General features: G+C 46.8%; 1 protein-coding gene and 1 long non-coding RNA gene across 3 annotated transcripts; one reads left to right on the top strand and one right to left on the bottom strand.

The window, feature by feature from the left end:
* Nucleotides 1–1,044: 1,044 nt before the first annotated feature.
* Nucleotides 1,045–18,257, bottom strand: DDX27 (DEAD-box helicase 27). 2 transcript variants are annotated; one of them, XM_081556906.1, is made up of 21 exons: nucleotides 18,123–18,257; nucleotides 16,721–16,867; nucleotides 14,678–14,737; nucleotides 14,259–14,424; nucleotides 13,315–13,361; nucleotides 13,107–13,193; nucleotides 12,271–12,376; nucleotides 11,207–11,380; nucleotides 10,376–10,526; nucleotides 9,571–9,670; nucleotides 9,317–9,458; nucleotides 8,332–8,485; nucleotides 7,118–7,199; nucleotides 6,828–7,005; nucleotides 5,147–5,253; nucleotides 4,850–4,952; nucleotides 3,422–3,516; nucleotides 3,202–3,325; nucleotides 2,371–2,458; nucleotides 1,339–1,413; nucleotides 1,045–1,209 (listed from the first exon to the last, which is right to left on the bottom strand). In XM_081556906.1, the coding sequence occupies exons 1-21, from the start codon at nucleotides 18,213–18,215 to the stop codon at nucleotides 1,191–1,193; spliced, it is 2,298 nt and encodes a 765-aa protein (XP_081413032.1). In that variant the 5' UTR covers nucleotides 18,216–18,257; the 3' UTR covers nucleotides 1,045–1,190. The 2 variants fall into 2 exon arrangements, with proteins under 2 accessions (XP_081413032.1, XP_081413031.1); XM_081556905.1 differs by lacking the exons at nucleotides 1,045–1,209; nucleotides 1,339–1,413 and having other exon boundaries at nucleotides 1,947–2,458.
* LOC145532256 (uncharacterized) lies at nucleotides 9,122–18,642 on the top strand. The gene is made up of 2 exons (XR_014073110.1): nucleotides 9,122–13,536; nucleotides 17,869–18,642. It is a non-coding gene; the product is annotated as an uncharacterized LOC145532256 (long non-coding RNA).
* The last annotated feature ends 2,085 nt before the right edge of the window (nucleotides 18,643–20,727 follow it).

Genomic DNA, 20,727 nt, shown 5'->3' with positions numbered 1-20,727 from the left:
CATGAGTCTTCCCAGAGATAATCATTTCATACATTTGCAATATCTAAGCCTTTAAAACGTGCATAGTTCTGCACTTGACCTAACTTGGGGATCTTTCTGTAAGCACCTGAAAACGGTGAGTCTGGGATTTTCCTAGTGGTCCAGTGTTTTAAGACATTTGCGCTTCCACTCCATGGGGTCCGGGTTCAGTCCCTGTTCTCCATCTTGTGTGTGGGTCGTTTACTGAACTGGAACCCTCTGTTGGCAACTTTTAGGTGAAGCCTAAATGAACAGCGTTGATCATAATCTAATACTGAGGGTATGTGCTACTGGATAACTAATTACAACTTGAAATTATATATGACAAACTACAATCACAATTTTCCCCTGGCTTAATCTAATTGTCAAAGGGAACTGTGATTCAGAAAAGGAAAAGAACCATCATTCTACAGGGTACAGGCTGTTTTTTACAACAAAGAGTTAATTTATCTAGTATTCTTTCTGTTCCCTTTGAGCATCCATCTCTCCAGTACCATTTTCCACATCATTGTAGAGTCGGGGTATAGGTCCAGGTACACCGATTTCGAAAACCTAAATTCCCCTGGACAATTTTGGGAAGATACTCCATCTTTCTAATCCTCCATTTCTTTATCTGCAAAATGGGGATTACAGTACCTGCCTCATAGGAGTGTAGTGAGTTGAATGAGACAGTGCTCAGTACAGAGAATGTCTGGTGCACAGTTGGGGCTCAATAAACAACAGATTTTCATTCTAGGACATTGAAAGAGAACTTCTAGTAAGAGTTTCCTACTCCACATCCAGCTCCTCTCCAAGCACAGAGATACGTTCCAAGTATATATGGTAGTGCCAAGCTAGGAGGTGACATAGACTGTGCTACTGAGGGAAGACACAGATGTACAATTAGACTGGTCTCCACGCACCCCAAAAGACCCTCCATTTGGTATTTTCTTTATGTGAGAGCGAATCAAGGAGCCTTAAAACAAAAAGGAAATTTGGCTGACAAGGACGCTTAGAAAACATACATACATGTCCACGACCCCCAGCTTTTCCCTTTCTTTAATGTACAAATGACAAAGATTTATTGAAGTTTTAAAGTATTTTTTACAGAGAAAAGAGAGACCAAGCCAGGATGACTTCCCACAAGGAAGAGATCTAAAAGCTGCCCAATGAAATTCCTCAGCTCATCACGGCTACTTCCTCCTCTTGTACCTATGAAGAAAATGCAGGGTAAGTAAAGACCAACCCACAAGCCCACACAGGAAGAAGCTCCTTTCCCAGAAAAGCTTTCTTCTCTAACCCCACTCGTAGCCTCCGGCCCTCCAAAACTGTAAACATTACCTGGATTTAGAGTTAAAGTTTCCTCCTCGTCTCTGGTGGGTCAAGCCCAATTTTTTTCTTTCTTCAAAGGAGGGGCTGTGAGTGAGAAGACAGCAGGATGGTGGACAAGCGGGCAGTGTCTCACCCCCCCCACCAGCAGCTCCCACCCGGAGCAGCAGCGCGACGCAGATGCGTCGTCTTTAGGGTCTGAGGTTCCAAGTTCCTGTTTCCACCCGATGATACGGGTTTATCAAAGTCAGGGCCCAGCTCTAAAGACTGGAAGAGGCCCTTCCCTCCTGTGTACATAAAAAAACTGCTTGTGTTAATAGTCTACCCAGCCGCCAACCCCAGCCCAGAGGATGTGGGGAGGAACAGAACATTCCAGAGCACACCACAGTCCTCTGCGCTCTATTACTCCCCTGAGAGAAGCTATACTTCCAAACCATAATGTGCTATTTTACCTCCAAGGCAGGAGGGCCTTCACACTTCCTTACTCTCACCCTGGGACCCACAGATGGGCTCGGGGAGGGGGTAGATGGGAGCCCTTGAAATTACATACAGGCAGACCTCAAAGATATTGTGGGTTTGGATTTTGTTTTTTTGGTTTCCCAGTGCATGTAACAGTTATGTTTATACTATACCAGAATCTATTTAAACTGTGCAATAACATTATGTTTAAAAAACAATGCTCGTATCTTAATTTAAAAATACTCTATTGCTGGGAATACCCTGGTGGTCCGGTAACTGGGACGTGTTGCTTTCACTGCTGGGACCCAGCTTCGATCCTAGTCAGGGATCTAAGATCCTGCAAGCCATGTGGTGCGGCCAAAAAACAAATAAAAACTAAAAAAAAAATAGGAAAACTCATTGCTGAAAAATTTTAAAAAGCTATCCATCATCTGACGACACAGGGTTGCTGCACTAAGTGCAATAAAATGAGGTATGCCTGTATTATTAATCTGTAGGTATATGAGAATTAAGAGTGGGGAACAAAGGAGAAGATTCACAGCTTTCATCAGAAAACCAAGAGCTCCACGATGACTTAAAACCAACCCAGCTCGATACTGTTTCAGGGCCTTCTTGCTTGTGTTGGTGAGTTCTTCATCAAATACTGATTTCTTCACCTGCTTTTGCTTCTTTGCTGCACACAGAGAAAATGGGTTAGATAAGGCTTCTTTGTCCCAAAGTCCTAAATCCCCTTATGCTCAAGGTTCCCGCTTCAGTGGATGCTCTGGCTTGATGTTTTATAGACGTGGAAGTGACACATCAGATCCCAGCAGAAAAGGGATAAGGAATCAAAAGTACCAGGTGTGGAAAAAAAAATAAAGGATGCTTAAGGACTCCAAAGGTGGAATGGACCACCTAAACATAAAATGGGCCAAAAATGTCTTCACATCATTCTACCCTGACCCATTCCTCCAATAGCAGCTGGTAGAGATCTAGGCTCCAGAAACAGAAAGTGTTAGTTGGTCAGTAGTGTCCAACTTACTGCAGCCCCATAGACTGTAGCCTGCCAGGCTCCTCCATCCATGGGATTCTCCTGGCCAGAATACTAGAGTGGGTTGCCATTCCCTTCTTCAGGGAATCTTCCCAACCCGGGGATCAAACCCGGGTCTCCTGCATTGCAGGTGGATTCTTTACCATCTGAGCCACCAGGGAAGCCCAAGAATCAGAAAGACTGGGGTTCAAATCCTAGCTGTCCCCACTAACCATGGAGTCACTTCACCACTTGGAGCCAGTAAGGACAGCTGTACATGCAGGCACATACTCATTACTCAAAAAATGTGGGCTCTTATCATCGTCATCCCTCCTGTTTCCTCCCTGACCACAAGCACAGGTTTCAGGCAGATCCTATCAGCTCCTTCAGGCTCCCTGTCTACCTACCAGGCGCCCTCACTGGCTCCTCCTCGGGCATTGCTCGGGCCCGCTTAGCTCTGCGGTTCCTCTTGGCCAGCCGCTCAGCAAACATCTGTGCCTTGAGGATTTCGAACTGGGATCTCTCCTCTGCCTGGGGAGAAGGATGACATGTATGTATGGAACAGATGAGGCAGCCCTGACCCAGGTCCCCAGGCAGGGATCCAGCTCCAAAGGGGAGGCCACTCACTGTCATCTCCCCTTTTTTTTTGGCTTCCTTCATAAATTTCTTCCTTTTCTTCTTTCCTCTTAAGGCTAAGTCAAACTCCTGCAGAGCCTTGGCCACTAGGATGAGAAGAAAGCATGAAATTTCAGGTCCCGTTTTATAAAATCTTTTTTTTCTTAACTCACAGTAAGTGCACATATTTTAAAGTGATACATTGAAGAGCTTAAAATGAGAAGAAGCAACCACTTCCTCTTCTGGTGGTTACCTCCATCTCACTAAATAACATGTTTATTCCACTATTTCTTAATTAATCCACTTGAGACATTCATTATCTATCTGCCTCTTGTTATGAAAGACATACTCCCCATACCTTCCCACAATCCAGTTCTAACCCTATTTATAACAGAGACTTAACATACATACACACACCTTAATGTTCGGTCCCATCACATAAAGGCAGTGTTTCTTAAATTCCTGGTACAACCTCTTTGGAGGGTAATTAATTGTGCAACCCCTAACAATATAATAAACACACATACCCTCTGACATACAATTTCACTTTCTGGAACTTACCTTGTAAATCAAATATGCTTGCTTAATCGTGAAAGGACATCTATATAGCTATTCACTTGTTTATAATAGCAAAAGATAGGAAACAACCTCAGTGTCCCTCACTGGAAAAGTGATAAACTGTAATCCACCCATATGATGGAGAAGTCACTAAAAAAAGAAAAGGCAGCTATGTGTGTGCCTGTATAAAATGATCTCCAAACGACAACATAAATGGAAAAAAGCAAGGTGTAGAACAACGTGAATTCATCTGTTTGTTTTTAACAGGGAGAGAGAAGGGAATATATATACACACACATATATATATATATACATCTAAATATCCAACTTACTTTTTTTTTTAATTGGGGCAAAATATATATAAAATTTGCCATTTTACCATATTTTAATGTACGATTCAGTAGCATTAATGGCACAATATTGTACAACCATTGCCATCATCTGTTTCTAAAACTTTCATCATCCCAAATGGAACACTAAGGAGCAACTCCTTGCCCACAACCTCTAGTAAGTTCTGTGTCTATGAATTTGCCTCTAGGTACCTCATATAAATGGCATCATAAAGATTTGTCCCTTCGTGTCTGGACCATTTCACTTAGCATGTTTTCAAGGTTCATCCTTGCAGCATGTACCAGAACTTCATTATGGCTGAGTAACACCTCATTGTATGCACATACCACATTTTGTGTATCCACTCATCTGATGATGGGCATGGTTGTTTCCACCCTGTGGCCGTTGTGAATAATGCTTCAATGAACACTGGCATACAAGCATCTGTTTGTGTCCCTGTTTTCAATTATTTAGGGCATAGACCTAGGAGTGGAACTGCTGGGCCCAATGGTAATTCCACGTTTAGCTTTTGGAGGAGCCTCCCCGACATACTTTTTTCCTTCTTCCTCTCTTCCTTGGTCTGGAACCAGCTCCTCTCAGGCTCAGGGTTTGGTGCCTCCTTCCCTTTCCCCAGGAGCCGCTGTGCTGTGTTGATCTGCGGGGACAGCAGGATGGAACCCACATCTGATAACACGGAACACGGTGACTGCAGGAAGCCACGGCCTGCCACGGCCTGGAGCTCTGATGGTACGTTTGGCAGCACCGCCCCTTAGACGGCAGAGCAGCAGGGGCCTGTGCGGTCTGCCCACTGAGCGCCGTGGCACCCCCGAGCCCTCCTCACGGCCTCACCTGGGCTTCCGACTTCTGCATCTCTTTCTCCTCAGCCTCTAATTGCAGAACTGCATACACATCTTTCTCCATTTTCTCAATCTTGTCCCGGAATTTGAGGATGACGTCTCGAGGGAAAAGAACAGAAAAGATTTTAAAATAAAGATGAATATGGTGTAACTAATGAAAATAATGCAGGTGGGTATTTAGTGACAAAACGTTTTTTTTTTTAATGTGTGGCTTCTCTGCCTAACACCTCCCCAAAGGCTTTCTGATTCTCCTAGAACAAAATCCGAACTCCTCAGCATGGCCCTTCCTACCTCTCTGATTTCTGTCTACCGCTTGCTCACAGGCCCTGGGCCTCTGGCCCTCCTTTCCTACTCACACACCAAGTGTGTTCCTGTCTCTGAGTTTTTGCCCTGGTTTTCTCTGCTCAGCACACCCTGTCCCCAGACCACCCATGGCCACCTCATTCTTATCATCCAGGACTCAGCTCAAATGCCATCTGTTTAGAGTCCTTTCCCAACAGCTTTCCAAAAACAGTCACTTCTCCTGTCGTTCTCAATCACATCTACTATTAGCTTAGTTTATTTATTGTGCCTTTTTCTCATCAAAGTCAGGTGCTTTGTTTCCTGCTGTATCCCCAATACCTAGAATACAATAAAGGGCAATAGACTGAATGAATCAAATGAAAAATTTTTAAATGAAAGGGAGAAAAAAAGACCCATGAGTGGGAAAAAAGGTCTGAAAAGATATACATCAAATGCTACAAGCGGTAAGCTCTTTCATATGCAATTACGTTCTTTTAAGATTTTTTTGTTGTTGATGTGGACTAGTTTAAGGTCTGTTGAATCTATTACAATATTGCTTGTTTTATATTTTGGGTTTTGGCTGCAATGCATGTGGGATAATCGAACTCACATCCCCTGCCTGGAAAGCAGCCTCCTGAGAACTGAACTAGGGGGTGTGTGTGTTCAATCACTTCAGCCATGTCTGACTCTTTGTGACCCCATGAACTGTAGCCCGCCAGGCTCCCCTATCTGTGGAATTCTCCAGGCAAGAATACTGGAGTGGGTAGCCATGCCTTCCTCCAGGGGATCTTCCCGACACAAGGATGGAACCTGCGTCTCCTGCATTGTAGGCGGATTCTTTACCACTGAGCCACCTGGGAAGCCTGGACTCCCCAGTTCCTACAATCACGTTTTTACTCTTCTCTGAAATACTTTTTTCCAGCACTGAATGCATATTATTTCTGTAACTTAAGAAAAATTTTTTTGTAAGGATGTGCTTTGTATGACCCTTATGGATGAGAACAACAAAAAGAATGAAAACGATCCAACAAGAATGAGTACTAACTTGCTCCTCACTCTCTGGAAAAAGGGAGGAAGGGTTAATGGGGGTGGCACCTTAAGAAGAAGCCTTCTCTTCCCAAAGGCTGGCAAATGCTGTAAGCACTTGGGGCACAAGGCTTTCCTCACTCCCTTTCACACACAGAGAGGCTAGGGGAGACCTGCCCAGGACTCCTCAACAACGAAGTGGCGGAGCTGGGATTCCCATCTGGCTCCTAACAGCAACCAGCACCTGCTCTCACCCATCACCTGTCCCCTGCCCCGTCCTCCTGGGTCTGATCGAGGACCCTGCCCGCCCCGCGCCGCCCCCCACCCCAAGCCATCCTGGGCTGCTGACACTGATGCTTGCTCACCCTGGGGCAGAATGCGGGCCTTCACGGGGGCCTTGGCGGCCTTGACAATTTCCTTCAGCATCTTCCGCTCCTCCTCCCCAACCAGAGAGACGGAGCGCCCGGCCCGGCCGGCACGAGCTGTGCGCCCCACCCGGTGGACGTAATGCTTAATGGTGTTAGGCATGGTGAAGTTGATTACCTGGAAGGCCAAAGCTGAGCATCAGTCGGGTCTGGGAGCTGACAGGGAGAGGAGGACACAAGGAGGTAAAAGGATTCCCACCGGAAGCTCAAGGAAAGGGAAGCCTGCTCACCGTTTTGACCCCCTCGATGTCCAGTCCACGGGCTGCTACATCAGTGGCCACAAGGATGTCAATCTGTTCATCTTTAAAGCGCCTGGAAACAGCCACAAACATGTTCCTCTGAATACTTGACCCCAACGCTCTGCAGGAGCCTGAGCCCACCGTGAGAACACAAACCCTTCTGGAGTCAAGCAGCAGAGTACAGACCATCACGGAGGGGACAGGTCCTAAATGTCAGCCCAGCAACACTTATGTGCCCCCCAAACAGCCCACTGCTGCTGTCGCTGCTGCTAAGGCGCGTCAGTCGTGTCCGACTCTGTGCGACCCCATAGACGGCAGCCCACCAAGTTCCCCCGTCCCTGGGATTCTCCAGGCAAGAACACTGGAGTGGGTTGCCATTTCCTTCTAAACATGCCACAACATACAGCAAACAAGTTTTGTGTATACTGCTTTAAACAGAAATTCCTATGAATATGGAAGCTCGGGAACCACAGAGCTAGACTATAAGAAGTAGCATAAGCAAATATCTCAGCATTCAAAGCAGCCTTTAAGAAACAACTCTGGGGCTTCCCTTGTGGTCCGGTGGCTAAGACTCTGAGCTCCCAGTGCAGGGGGCCCAGGTTCAATCCCTGGTCAGGGAACTAGATCCCACATGCTGCAATTAAACATAACTAAGACCCAGCACAGCCAAATAAGTAAATTAATTAAAAAAAAGAAAAACAACTCTCCACTGTCTATGATGACGAATAGGGACAGGTGGAGTGTTCTAAAGGGTACCTCCTTGCCTACCAAGCTGATCCCATTCTGTGGGCATTAAGTAAAAAATCACATGGAAAAGCACAGGGTCTGGCAAAGTAAATGCTCAAGAAATAGCGGATGGATTTGATCCAGGATCTCGTTCTAGCAGACCCGGGGACGTCCACCGCTCTGGAAAGGCTGCAGAGATCAGAAACTGCTTCTTCCCAAGTCGGAATTTCCTGCTGTGACCCCACTCAGCAGCTCCTAGTCTCTGAGTCCTAGGGCAAGGGTATCATTTTCTACAAAGTCAAAGTTCTGAATGTATCTGAGACATGACCCTATAATGGTTAGGCTAGAATGTCTGAAGGGGGGATCTCTGCTGCGTGCCCTGCCACTACGGTACCATGACCTCTGGGAGTACTCCCCTTCTCTGGCATGAAGACAGCCCTCTCTGAAGGATGGGTGGGAGCCTCAGCCCGAGACTTTACCGGAGGGCCTCCAGCCGCTGCGTCTGAGACAGATTGCCGTGGAGCTCGCCCACCTGCAGCCCCATCAGCCCCAGAAGGATGTGCATGCGGTGGGCCTGCTTCTTGGTCTGGGTGAACAGCATTACATGGTCGGTGAAGGTTCTCATCAACAGAGCTGTCAGGGAGACAAGAGTGAGCCAGCGGCCACCCCCAAGCACGTCCTGCTCCTCGCCCCAGTGTGGCTGCTGTGCCTGGGGCCACGAAGGAGCTTCCACTGCAGGAAAGAAACAGGGAAGCCAGGGCCGCTTCAGGGCTGGCCTCTCTGAAGAGGTGACGTTAGGCTGAAGGATGAGACAGGCTAATCTACTAGAAGAACTGGGGGAGGAGTCCAGGCAGAGGATCAAGAGCAAATGTAAAGGTTCAGTCAAACACAAAAGCTTAGTGGGTTTGTGAAAGCGAAGGCAAGTGGGTATGGCTAGAAAACCGTGAGCTAAGGCTCCGAGGCCGGGGGCTCCAGGCAAGCAGGGGCAGGTCCAGAGGATCTTACAGGACTTGCTAGGGAGTGTGGATTTCAGTCTAAGAGAAATGGGAGAAGGCAGAGGGGTTCAACAGCAAAGGAACAGGGGTGAATGCTTGTTTGTAAATGATCCTCTTTAATGGTCTGCAGTATGGAGAAGAGACAGGGTGGAAGCGGATGGCCAGGTAAGAGGCAGCTGTAACAAGCCAGGTGACGCAGTAGTGGCCTGGGCGAAGAGCCAGAGGGACCGCTGGAGGTGTCCAGGACTTCAGCAGGACAGAGAGAAGGCTGGATGGCCGAAGGGAGGTGAGGGGATGAAAGAGAGGGGGGAAGCACTCCTGGTTAAAGTATGGAGCAGACGGCAGTCCCAGGCACGGGACTGGGGGAGACGGGATGGAGGAGGTGGTGCCGGGGGAGAAACCAACACCGCGGTGTGAAGCTCAGGGAGCTGAGCACCCCGCCCTCCCCGGTCCCACCCCGGGCTTGCACCTGCCACAATGGCTTCCCGGTCCCCTTCCCGGTTTGGCCGGATTCGGACGAATTCCTGCCGCAGGAACGGGGCCACATCCGTGTTGCTGTTCACAAATATCCGGACGGGATTCTTCAAGGAGACAGAAGCCAGATCTTTCACCTGCCAGCCACAAAAGACAGGGAGGCTGACTGGCCTGCCGGGGGCGGGAGGGAGACGCTGCCCCAGCCCAGCCCGGAGCCTCTGTGCTGTCTCTCCATTCCCCACGGCCCACCTCGTCCGTCATCGTGGCTGAGAAAAGCATGGTCTGGCGGTGGTGGGAGCACATTCGGATGATCTCCTTCATCTGCTCCTCAAAGTACTCGTCCAGCATCCTGGCAAACAGGGGAGGGGAGAGGTCAACAGAAATGAGCTGGGCTTGCGTCTGGATCAACGAAGCACAGAAAACATCAGACAGGTGATGTTTGCGTATTATCACTAGTTACGTTTCAGGCCCATGTATTTCCTTATTTTATGAGTGTTACTTTACCCTTTTACCAAGATTCACCAAGAATTACCATCTGGCCACATTTGCTTAATCTTTTTTCTTGTGCGGAATCATTTGCTTTTAAGTTCCAGGTATCACAACATCTGACCCCGAAATATTTCAACAAATGTTCCTTAAGGACAAGGATTCTCTCCTATGTAGACACAGTGTCATTATCACAGTTAAGAATTCAGGTAATCGAGGCTGCTGGCTGAATCCTCACCAGGCACACTGGCACTTTACCAGAGTTACTCCTTGAATCCTCAACACCATGAGGCTGGGTACTTAACCCCTACTTACAAACAAAAAGGATTTGCTTTGAGAATCTAAATAATTGCTTCCCAATCTCAGGAAGTGACAGAGCCAGAATCTGACCTGCCTTCCCACTTAACCATCGCGTTACAGAGAGAGAAAGAGAGCCAGATAATCTGGGTGAAGATGGACAAAGGCGCAAACGTGAACAGCTGAACTGGTGAGAGCCACGTAGGACCATGTGGAGTGCAGGTTCCCATCCGGGGGTGGGGCCCTGGGGACCCCAGCATTTCAGGCGTACCTGTCAGCCTCATCCAAGATGAGCACCTCGATGCTGCTCAGGTGGAAGGAAGGGCAGTTGTGGAGGTGATCGATGAGCCGGCCCGGGGTGGCAATGAGGATGTCAGGCGCTGCCCGAAGTGCTGCTTCCTGAGACTTCACGTCCAGGCCACCTGCAAAGAGCAGAGCCCACCAGGTGGGCAGCCGAGTCATTACCGGTAGGACTCGTTACCCTTAAGGACTGAGCCCTGTCACCCACCAGGTCTCACGGCAGATGCAGAGCAAAAGGCAGAGAACAAGGCCAATGGAGGCCCCACCTGCATGGATTTTACAATACACTGGGAGAGACGGGTTATTTAACTCCAACTGTACTAAATGCAAAAATCAAAAAAAGAGGATGACAGAAAGGCACTTTAGAATAAAAGGAACCACAGAATAGAATGAGTCAACCATCCAAGGACTGAGATGCAGCAGATGAAACCAATAATCTTTCTAAATCACCTATGACTTCCTTCTGCATAAGGAGGGTAAAATGAAGGCTGACTATCATATAACATCATCAGAAAAACCCTGCTCCAATTAATATTTGATTCATTATTTGTGCAAGACAAAAATTATATCCTAAATTTGTTGAGTACCAAGAAAAAAAGTATTTTCAGTATTCTGAAGTTCCATTTTGCAAGGTTCCTGCCTCCCCATCCCCCTCACTATCTACTGTGGAAACGTCATCTGGTTTTAAGTGGATTCAGCCCCATGAAGGTTTTCCTGCACCCGTCACCCTCAGACAGTGGTACACATCCATTCTTCCCACGTCAGTCTTCCAGGGGCAAACGGGCCTCAGCCAGACACTCACCCACAGCCAGGCAGGTGGTGATGCTACAGAACTGGGCCAGCTGCTTGGTGACAGAGTGAACCTGGATGCCCAGTTCTCGGGTGGGAACCAGCACCAGCACGCGGGTCACTGGGGCCTGGCGGGGTTTGTAGATCAGACGCTCCAGGACCGGCAGCGCAAAAGCTGCAGTTTTACCTGGAGGGAAGGGCAGCAGGAACGCAATGAGCAGAGCTTCAGTCCCTCATAGGTCCAGGTTTTCACCTGCGTACAGAAAACCTACATATCTGCTCAGAGGGAAGTGAAGGAACTTAGTTTTCATAAAACTTTCTTTCTAGTTTTAAATCACATGGTCAATGTAGAAAAATCTGGGAAATACACAAAAAATTTTTTTCTGAAATCATCCACAGTTCAGCCAACCAGAGGTAAGCATTAACAAAACAGTATCTATATTACCCATCTTTTTGTATTAATGGACAGAAATATATAAAAATATACACTTTAATGCAATAACACTATATATTGTTTAGTAACTTCCCTTTAAAATATTTTCCCATTTCTTTACGGACTCTACTTTTTTTAAATGATTACATCGTATTCTATTACATGATTATTTCTCCTCTATTCTATGACATGACTAGTCCACAATGTTGTGATAAACATCCCTTTTACAAAACCTTTACTCCGATGACAGGGGCCTATCACGGGAGTGCCAGGAGGTCACGGGCACAGACACACCTTGAGGGGATTAATAAAGATGCCCTTCACCAGACCCCCTGAGACCTGCAACCTGTGACTGCCCTATCTGAAAAAAGTAGAGTATTTAAAAAGAGAAAATATACATAAGCATTATTTAGAAGGGAAGTTATTACACAGAACATACAGTGCTGTTGCATTAAAACTGTGTCTGCATATTTAGCAAAGCGGCCTTTTGGCCGGCCAACCCAGAGCCTCTGTTGCATTAAAACTGTGTCTGCATATTTAGCAAAGCGGCCTTTTGGCCGGCCAACCCAGAGCCTCTGCTCCGTTCCGCATCCTGCTCCTGGCGTCCCCGCCCGCCGCCACCCCCAGCTCCCTGTCCTCGGTACCTGTCCCCGTGGCTGCGCAGGCACAGATGTCCTTCCCCAGCAGACCCACAGGTATGCACGCCTTCTGGATGGGGGTGGGCTGCTTGAAGCCCATGGCTGTGATGGCCTGAAGAGAGAAGGTGGGGCCAGACAGGAGGGGGAGGGGGAGTCTCAGCATCAAACTAACAAGGCAGGTTTCCACTGGGTTTCGGTCCCTTCCAGTCATTCAGTCCGTCTGCTGTGTGTGTGTGTGTGTGTGTCTGTCGATGTTCCAGGCACTGAGCACAGAGCAGGCAACAAAAGAAACAACGCTGCCCCTGGGAATCTCAGAATCCATGAGAAAGAAACCGGCCAAAACCACAGGCTGTCGCATGAAGAGAAGTGCTGTAGAGAAAACCCCAGCGGTCGAGCGGGCTAGGCAGGGCCGTGGGGAGGGGGTGAGAGCGAGCTACAGTCAGGCGGTCAGGGACTGACGGTCTCACTGAGCAGGGTATACTGAGGAGAACCCTGAGACAAGCGAAGAGCACCCCAACAGGTTTTTGGAACCATCTTCCAGGCAGTGGGAACAGCAAGTGCAAAGGCCTTGAGGAAGAAGACGCCTGACCTGTGTGAGGGTCAGTGAGGAAGCCAGCGTGGCCAGAGCAGAACAGCTGCTGAGAAACATCACCCGAGGGGACCAGAAGGGGCAGGGCCGTGCGTACAGGCCAGCAGGGAAATCTTTGTGTAAGCGGGCTCTCTGGCTCTCTGTAAGCTGTGCGGACAACCGAGTTCAGGGAGACCACCGACCCAGGTTAGGGCAGAGGGCCCAGTTACGGGGCGACGGCGGGAATCCCATGGTTGACAAAAGCAGCCACTACCTTAAGAAGAGGGCGGGAAAGGTTCATGTCCTGGAATGAGAGGTTTTCATCGTACTGAGATGCATCTTCAAAAAATCCTCCTGCTTCCTACACCAGAAAATCAGAAGACAAAGAGAATTCAGCAAAAGGGGCCTAAGAAAACTAAATGACCTGAAAATCCTTTCAGGTTGTAAAACAAGCTCTATGTGGTTTCCAAGCCCATGCTCACCTGTCCTTTCTTCTTTTTCTTCTTCCGCTCCTTTACTTTGAGTGTATCTATGGAGAGAAAGAGAGCAAATATCAGGGCTCACACCTGCTGAGCACTCAGTCGGCTAGACACTGTCCTAAGAGCATTCCCTGGACAGACACCTCACTGAAGCCACACAACGACCTGGGGAAGCTGCTGTCACCAGTGTCACCGCACAGAAGAGGAGGCTGTGCGGCTGGGAAGGTAAGTCACTCAAACGAAGGACGCTCACCATGCTCCAGAGACCAGACTCCCAGTCACTGTGCTGTATGATAACGCTTTAGCTTTAGCACCCATTTCTGCAAGAAGTTATTCATGGAGCCCCCACTACGTGGGTGGACTCATCTGAGGTGGGAGACCCATCACCCCAAATAAGTTTGAGTCATGGAAGTGCCAATAGCTGGGTGGGGCTGGAGATGAGGAAAAGAGTGAGCTTGGGACCTCCTTAGTGGTCCAGTGGTTAGAACTCATGGCTTTCACTGGGGCCTGGGTTTGATCTCTGGTCAGAGAACTAAGATCCTGCCAGCCATGTAGCATGGCCAAAAAAAAAGAAAAAAAGAAGATTTCCAGTGGTCCAGGGATTAAGACTTTGAGCTCCCCCACCCCACCAAAAAAAAAAAAAAATTAATTAATTAAAAAAAAAAGATTGCACTCCCAATGCAGGGGGCATAGGTTCAATCTCTGGTCAGGAAAGATCCCACATACCACATGGCATGAGCCAAGAGCGAAAAAAAAAGAAAAAGAGTGAACTCAGTCTGCAAAGTACAACAGCCCTAATAAAATCCCAAGGAGAAACAGAAGCTAAAAGAAAGGAGTTCAACATGGAGATATCTTAAATTTGACTGTGCAGAAGGGCACAGAATAGTCTACAAATGTCCAGGTGAACACTCCGGTTTCCTGTCCCCGCTTCTGACAGCATCACCTACCTGCTTTGGTAAGGATGTTCTCATCAGCTGATGAGTAGTCAGTCTCTGATTCTTCATCTTCTGAGGCTTCTTCACCTTTTCCTTCAAGGTCTTCCTCCTCCTCTGGTTCAGAGCCCTCCTTTGCTTCTTTCCCCTCCTCTGACTTCCCAGACTTGGCTTCTTTATCCTAGAAAAAGAAACTGTAATAAAGCAAGACGACAACACACTTTAGGAAATTGAGAGCCTTTGAAGAACAATGTTACGCTGCCCACCCTGGGGGAGCGCTGTGTGGATTCTTAGAGCATTAACCACAGACACGCAGAGAAAGCCTGCCTGGACCAGCTGCACTGCGACCTAGGCTCAATGAGAAACAGGGGGCTTGCTCTGAGAGTAACGCTCAGGGCTGACCAACAAAGAGAAGTGATGCTTTGCTTACTCACCTCTGTTTTCCTTTTCTTTCGAATTTTCTCAATCTTCTCATCTAATGTTGTGGCAGCTCTCTACAAATAAAAATGAAGAGATGAAAGAGAAACATTCATATGGGAAAGAGACAGAGCAGGCATCTTCTGAGGGTTGGTTCTGAGACGTTCAGTATAGAAAAAGCTCGTCTGTCCTTAGACAGATTGATCAATCTAGATTATTCACAATAAGAAAAACAAGCAAACAAAAAACCATTAAATACACGGTCTGTTTGTAAAAAAAAAAAACCTTTAAATTACCTGGAACCAATAAGGACATCCACATTCTAGAAAGTGTTGACTATTCAGAATGATACAATTACCAAGAGATGTCACATCATATCTGAATGAAGGCTACTTGGAAAAAACGTTCCCCCTTGCAAATTGAACATAATTTTGCCTATCAAATGTCAAAATCTGAGCAAATTCAGGGAATGCTGGATACTGCTAAAACTCTAGAAAGAGTAAGTAACGGCAGGCCCCCCTTCTGCATGCTCAAAGCACCCTAAACTGCTACAGCACTTACCACAACCACAATTAACTGTTTAATTATTTGTCTAGTTATTTTCTACCCTGCTAGAATGTAAGCTTTATAAGACCAAATCTTTTGATTACATGAATTTCATATGAAAAGAAAAAAAATTCTTTCAAGATGACTTTGAAAAGGCAATGCTGTTTCATTTCAGTTAGAACAAGGACCAGCAGTTCAGTTCAGTCGCTCAGTAGTGTACAACTCTTTGCAACCCCATGGACTGCAGCAAGCCAGGCCTCCCTGTCCATCACCAACACCCAGAGCTTGCTCAGACTCATGTCCCAAGTCGGTGATACCATCCAACCATCTCATCCTCTGTCGTCCCCTTCTCCTTCCGCCTTCAATCTTTCCCAGCATCAGGGTCTTTTCAAAGGAGTCAGTTCTTCACATCAGGTGGCCAAAGTATTGGAGTTTCAGCTTCAGCATCAGCCCTTCCAATGAATATTCAGGACTGATTTCCTTTAGGATGGACCGGTTGGATCTCCTTGCAGTCCAAGGGACTCCCAAGAGTCTTCTCCAACACCACAGTTCAAAAGCATCAATTCCTTGGCACTCAGCTTTCTTTACGGTCCAACTCTCACATCCATACATGACTACTGGAAAAACCATAGCTTTGACTAGACGGACCTTTGTCGGCAAAGTAATGTCTCTGCTTTTTAATATGCTATCTAGGTTGGTCATAACTTTTCTTCCAAGGAGCAAGCGTCTTTTAATTTCATGGCTGCAGTCATCATCTGTGGTGATTTTGGAGCCCAAAAAAATACAGTTTGTCACTGTTTCCACTTTTTCCTCATCTATTTGCCATGAAGTGATGGGAATGGATGCCACGATCTTAGTTTTCTGAATGTTGAGTTTTAAGCCAATTTTTTCACTCTCCTCTTTCACTTTCATAAAGAGGCTCTTTAGTTCTTAGCTTTCTGCCATAAGGGTGGTGTCATCTGCATATCTGAGGTTATTGATATTTCTCCCAGCAGACCAGCAGAGTTTGGATTAAACTGCTCTGAGCAGGCAATAATTCTCTCTGAAGCACATGAAATGGAAAATAACTTTCAAGCATCTTCTAGCTTGTTAATAACCACATTCAAAGGAAAGCACAGGATTTTGGCAAACAAGATGACAACATTTGTGGTGGTTTTGCCTGTGATGTGTGGGAACCAGGAATCCTAAACAGTAAGGTCACCTGAGATCACGTGACAAGTGACAGAGAGTAACAGTCTCTGTGGGACTTAGTCAAGCTTTCAAAAACCCCACTACCAAGGAAATCTGGATTGTTCTTTGTAACAAACTGACATTAAAAAGGTTTCTTTCTAATACTCAAAACAAGGAGTGAACATCTAGAAAAGAGACCATTTTAACACAGCTAAGTCCATTTTTTAAGTCAAGAAATTTATATGTGACATTTGGTATTCCTACAACACTGGACCCTGAAACCGTGTCCAACCTTAACTGTGTCCGATCCGTGGCCTGGAACTGCCTATCACTGTCAATCTCACCTTCTTCTTGAGCTGGCTCAGGACATCAGCCATGGCCCAGCTGCCATCGTACATTCCCTCCTTCTCAGTGAAAATAAAGTCAGGGTTGAAATCAGCACTGCGGTTCTTCTGTAAGGCTTTCTGCTTTCTGCCCAGCACAATGGGCCCCTGGAAAGAGGGAGAAGGATGACTATGGGACCAAGATGAAAGAACACCAGAAAAAGAAGAAGGAAATGAGGGACTTCCTTGGTGGTCCAGTGGCTAAGACTCCACCCTCCCCATGCAGGGGACCAGGTTCAATCCCTGGTCAGGGAACTAGATCCCAGATGCAGCAACTAAAGATCCCTGTGCTATACAGAAGGACCTTGTTGCTTCTCCATCCTATATATATAATAGTTTGCATTTACTAATCCCAAATTCCTAATCCCTCCCTCCCCTGCCACAAGTCTGTTCTCTATATTTGTGTCATGTTTTAGATTCCACATATAAGTGATAACTTTTCTATGACAGTTTTCCATTCGGGAAGTGAAAAGATCATTCTGGCTGTTTAGTGGAAAATACACTGTGGGGGAAGAGGGAGGAAAGAAAAACAGCTAGAGACTAGGTATGTTAAGATTGTAGGTAACCAGGTACAAGATGGTAGTGGGCTGGACTAGGGTAGAAGCAGTGTGGACGGAGCTGGAAGATGCTGAGAGATTTCCAAGGTAGCCTACAGAGTATTGGAGGGGAGAGAGGAGAAAGAAGCTGCATGACTGCAGGGTTTCTGGCGTGAGATGGAGAAGGATGGCAGGGTGAGGGAGACCCAGAGTCAAACTTTGAAAAAACTGAACCCACAGAGGCCAAGGGACCCTCAAATGGAGGTGTCAGTAGGCAGATGAGGATGCAGAGGGGGAAATACTTGAGCTGGATCTTTAAAGGGTGAGCACCATTCCAGGACACCTATGCCTTTTTAATCGCCATCCTGCTTAAGTCTCTTAACTCCCCATCCAACATAAGCTTTAGGAGAGCGGTTTCCTTGTCTATCCTGTTCACTGCTATGCCCTGGATGCTCAACACTAGGTGTAGCACACGTAAATGCTCAATTAGTACTGACTTAATGAATGCGTGGATAACACGTCTCCTTGAATAAGAACCAGGACTGACTCCGTCTCTGGATCTCTATGACACAGGCCTGGATTAAACTTCAGTTCGGTGAACGGATACGGAGCTCACCAAGGCGACACGGAATGACACGGGCACAGGCGCAGAGGTGAGGAAAGGCTAGTGGCGACCATCGGGGGTCCAGGTGAGGCCCAGGGACACTTGGCAGCCGGGCAGAGGATACCGAGGACCTGGGGACAGGGACCTGAGGCACCGCGGAGAAGGGAAGCAGTCAAGGACAACGACTGCCTGCCGCCGCGCTGCCACCCCGATCGGCCCGTACCTCCTCCTCCTCGTCCTCAGAGTCCGTCTCCGGCTCCACTGGCACGTCCTCATCTTCGCCTATGGTCCCAATGAAGCCCAGATCCGAGAGCATGGCGCCTCGGCAGCCACTTCCGGAAAGCAGCGCGGCGCGCCCGCAGGCTCGCACACTTCCCGCCCCTCGCGTCCTCACTGCGCACGTGCTGACGTCACTTCCCCTCGGCGCCCACCTCCGCCGGTGCCCGGCCAAACTCTGGGAGCGCGCATGCGTGCCTTGCGTGAGGACACGACGGATCGGCGTGTATCTTAAGCAAATTCTGCTTGGTTGGTGCTTGGGAAACTGTGGGGTGGTTGGAGGCGTGTGCGAGGAGGAAGTCTACAGAGATGCGTGGATAAGCCCCACATATTTCTGCACAAAGAATTGTGAAAGAAAAATACAGTGAAACAGTTACTAGTGATTGTCTCTGGGTGGTAGAATTTATAGGTGATTTTTATTTTCGTCTTAGATTTTTTTTTTCCACAATAAACATTTATTTTCGTCAGTTCGGTCGCTCAGTCATGTCCGACTCTTTGCGACCCCATAGACTGCAGCACGCCAGTCCTCCCTGACCCTCACCAACTCCCGGAGTTTACTCAAACTCATGTTTTTTATTTTCATTAAAAAAAAATTAAAAATAAGAATAGATAACACCTATAACATTTACTCTGTACCAAGTGCTGATCTAAGCACTTTTACAGGTATAAAGCAATCCTCACCGCAATCGTCGCAGAAGTTACCATTACTGTCGCTTAGCCATTTTACAGATGAAGAAACTGAGGCTCAGAGAGGTTCTCGAGGTCACAGAGCGAGTTAATTACAGAGCCAGCATTATAATCGAGGCAGGGGCTCGAGGGTACTTAGGAAAGAAGATCTCACAATTTACCAAGAAGTTTTCATCTCTTCTGCTTGTGGATATCTTCCTGAATCTTAACTTTACTTAAATACACCTCCTGCCTGAAGTCTTCCTGAACTACCCACCGTCCTTCATAGCTGTTTGCTGCTTCCGTATTAACACTTTCTACTTGCAACAGAGTAGTAGTTATGGCCTAGAAGTAGGTTCAGTTGTCTTCTTTTAACTTTTTTTTTTTGGCCACACCTTGTAGCTTGTCAGATCTTAGCTCTCCAACCCTGCATTGAACCCCAGGCCTTCCACCGTGAGAGCATAGGAAGCTCTATAGGAGAGCATAGGTCCAGTCTTAACCCACTGGACCACCAGGGAAGTCCTAAGTCCTAAGATTTCCTTCTTTTTAATGGCTGAATAATATTTTGTCGTGTGTATATACCATGTGTTCTTTCTTCATTCATCCACTGATGAACATGTAGGCTGCTTTCATGTCTTGGCTGTTGTTAATAATGTTGCTATGAATATGGAGGTGCAGATATGGTTTTGAGTTAGTGTTTTCATTTGCTTTGGGTAAATAACTAGAAGTGAAATTGCTGGATCATACAGTAGTTCTGTTTTTAATATTTTGAAGAACCTTCATACTGTTTTACATAGCAGTTGTACTAATTACATTACCACCAACAGTGCACAAGGATTCCTTATTTTCTCCACAGCTTCACCAACAGTTGTTATTTCTTGCCTTTTTGATGATAGCTATTCTAACAGGTGTGAGGTGATACCACCTTTTGGTTTTGATTTGCATTTCCCTGATGGTTAATGATGTTGAATGCCTTTTCATGTATGTAACCATTGGCCATCTGTATATCTTCAATGGAAAACATGTCTATTCAGATCCTCTAACCATTTTTTAATCAGATTTTCTGGGGGCTTTGCTATTGAGTTGTGTGAGTTCTCTATATATTTTGGATATTAATTAGACTCTTACCAGTTATGTGATTTGCAAATATTTTCTCCTATTGGTATGTTGCTTTTTCATTTGTTGATGGTTTTCTTTGCTGTGCAAAAACTTAAAAAAAAATACTATTTACTTTTGGCTATACAAGTGAAGAAGAACTAAAGAGCCTCTTGATGAAGGTGAAAGAGGAGAGTGAAAAGGTTTACTTAAAGCTCAACGTTCAGAAAACTAAGATCATGGCATCTGGTCCCATCACTTCATGGGAAATAGATGGGGAAACAGTGGAAACAGTGTCAGACTTTATTTTTTTGGGCTCCAGAATCACTGCTGATGGTGATTGCAGCCATGAAATTAAAAGACGCTTACTCCTTGGAAGGAAGGTTATGACCAATCTAGATAGCATATTTAAAAGCAGAGACATTACTTTGCCAACAAAAGTCTGTCTAGTCAAGGCTATGGTTTTTCCAGTGGTCATGTATGGATGTGAGAGTTGGACGGTGAAGAAAGCTGAGCGCCGAAGAATTGATGCTTTTGAACTGTGGTGTTGGAGAAGACTCTTGAGAGTCCCTTGGACTGCAAGGAGATCCAATCAATCCATCCTAAAAGAGATCAATCCTGGGTGTTCATTGGAAGGTCTGATGTTGAAGCTGAAACTCCAATACTTTGGCCACCTCATGCGAAGGGTTGACTCATTGGAAAAGACCCTGATGCTGGGTAGGATTGGGGGCGGGAGGAGAAGGGGACGACAGAGGATGAGATGGTTGGATGGCATCACCGACTCGATGGAC

The sequence above is a fragment of the Giraffa tippelskirchi genome, chromosome 13 (assembly GCF_054371585.1).
Source record: "Giraffa tippelskirchi isolate mGirTip1 chromosome 13, T2T-mGirTip1v1.2.pri, whole genome shotgun sequence".
Classification (NCBI taxonomy): Eukaryota; Metazoa; Chordata; class Mammalia; order Artiodactyla; family Giraffidae; genus Giraffa; species Giraffa tippelskirchi.
This window is presented reverse-complemented; position numbering and strand designations above follow the sequence as displayed.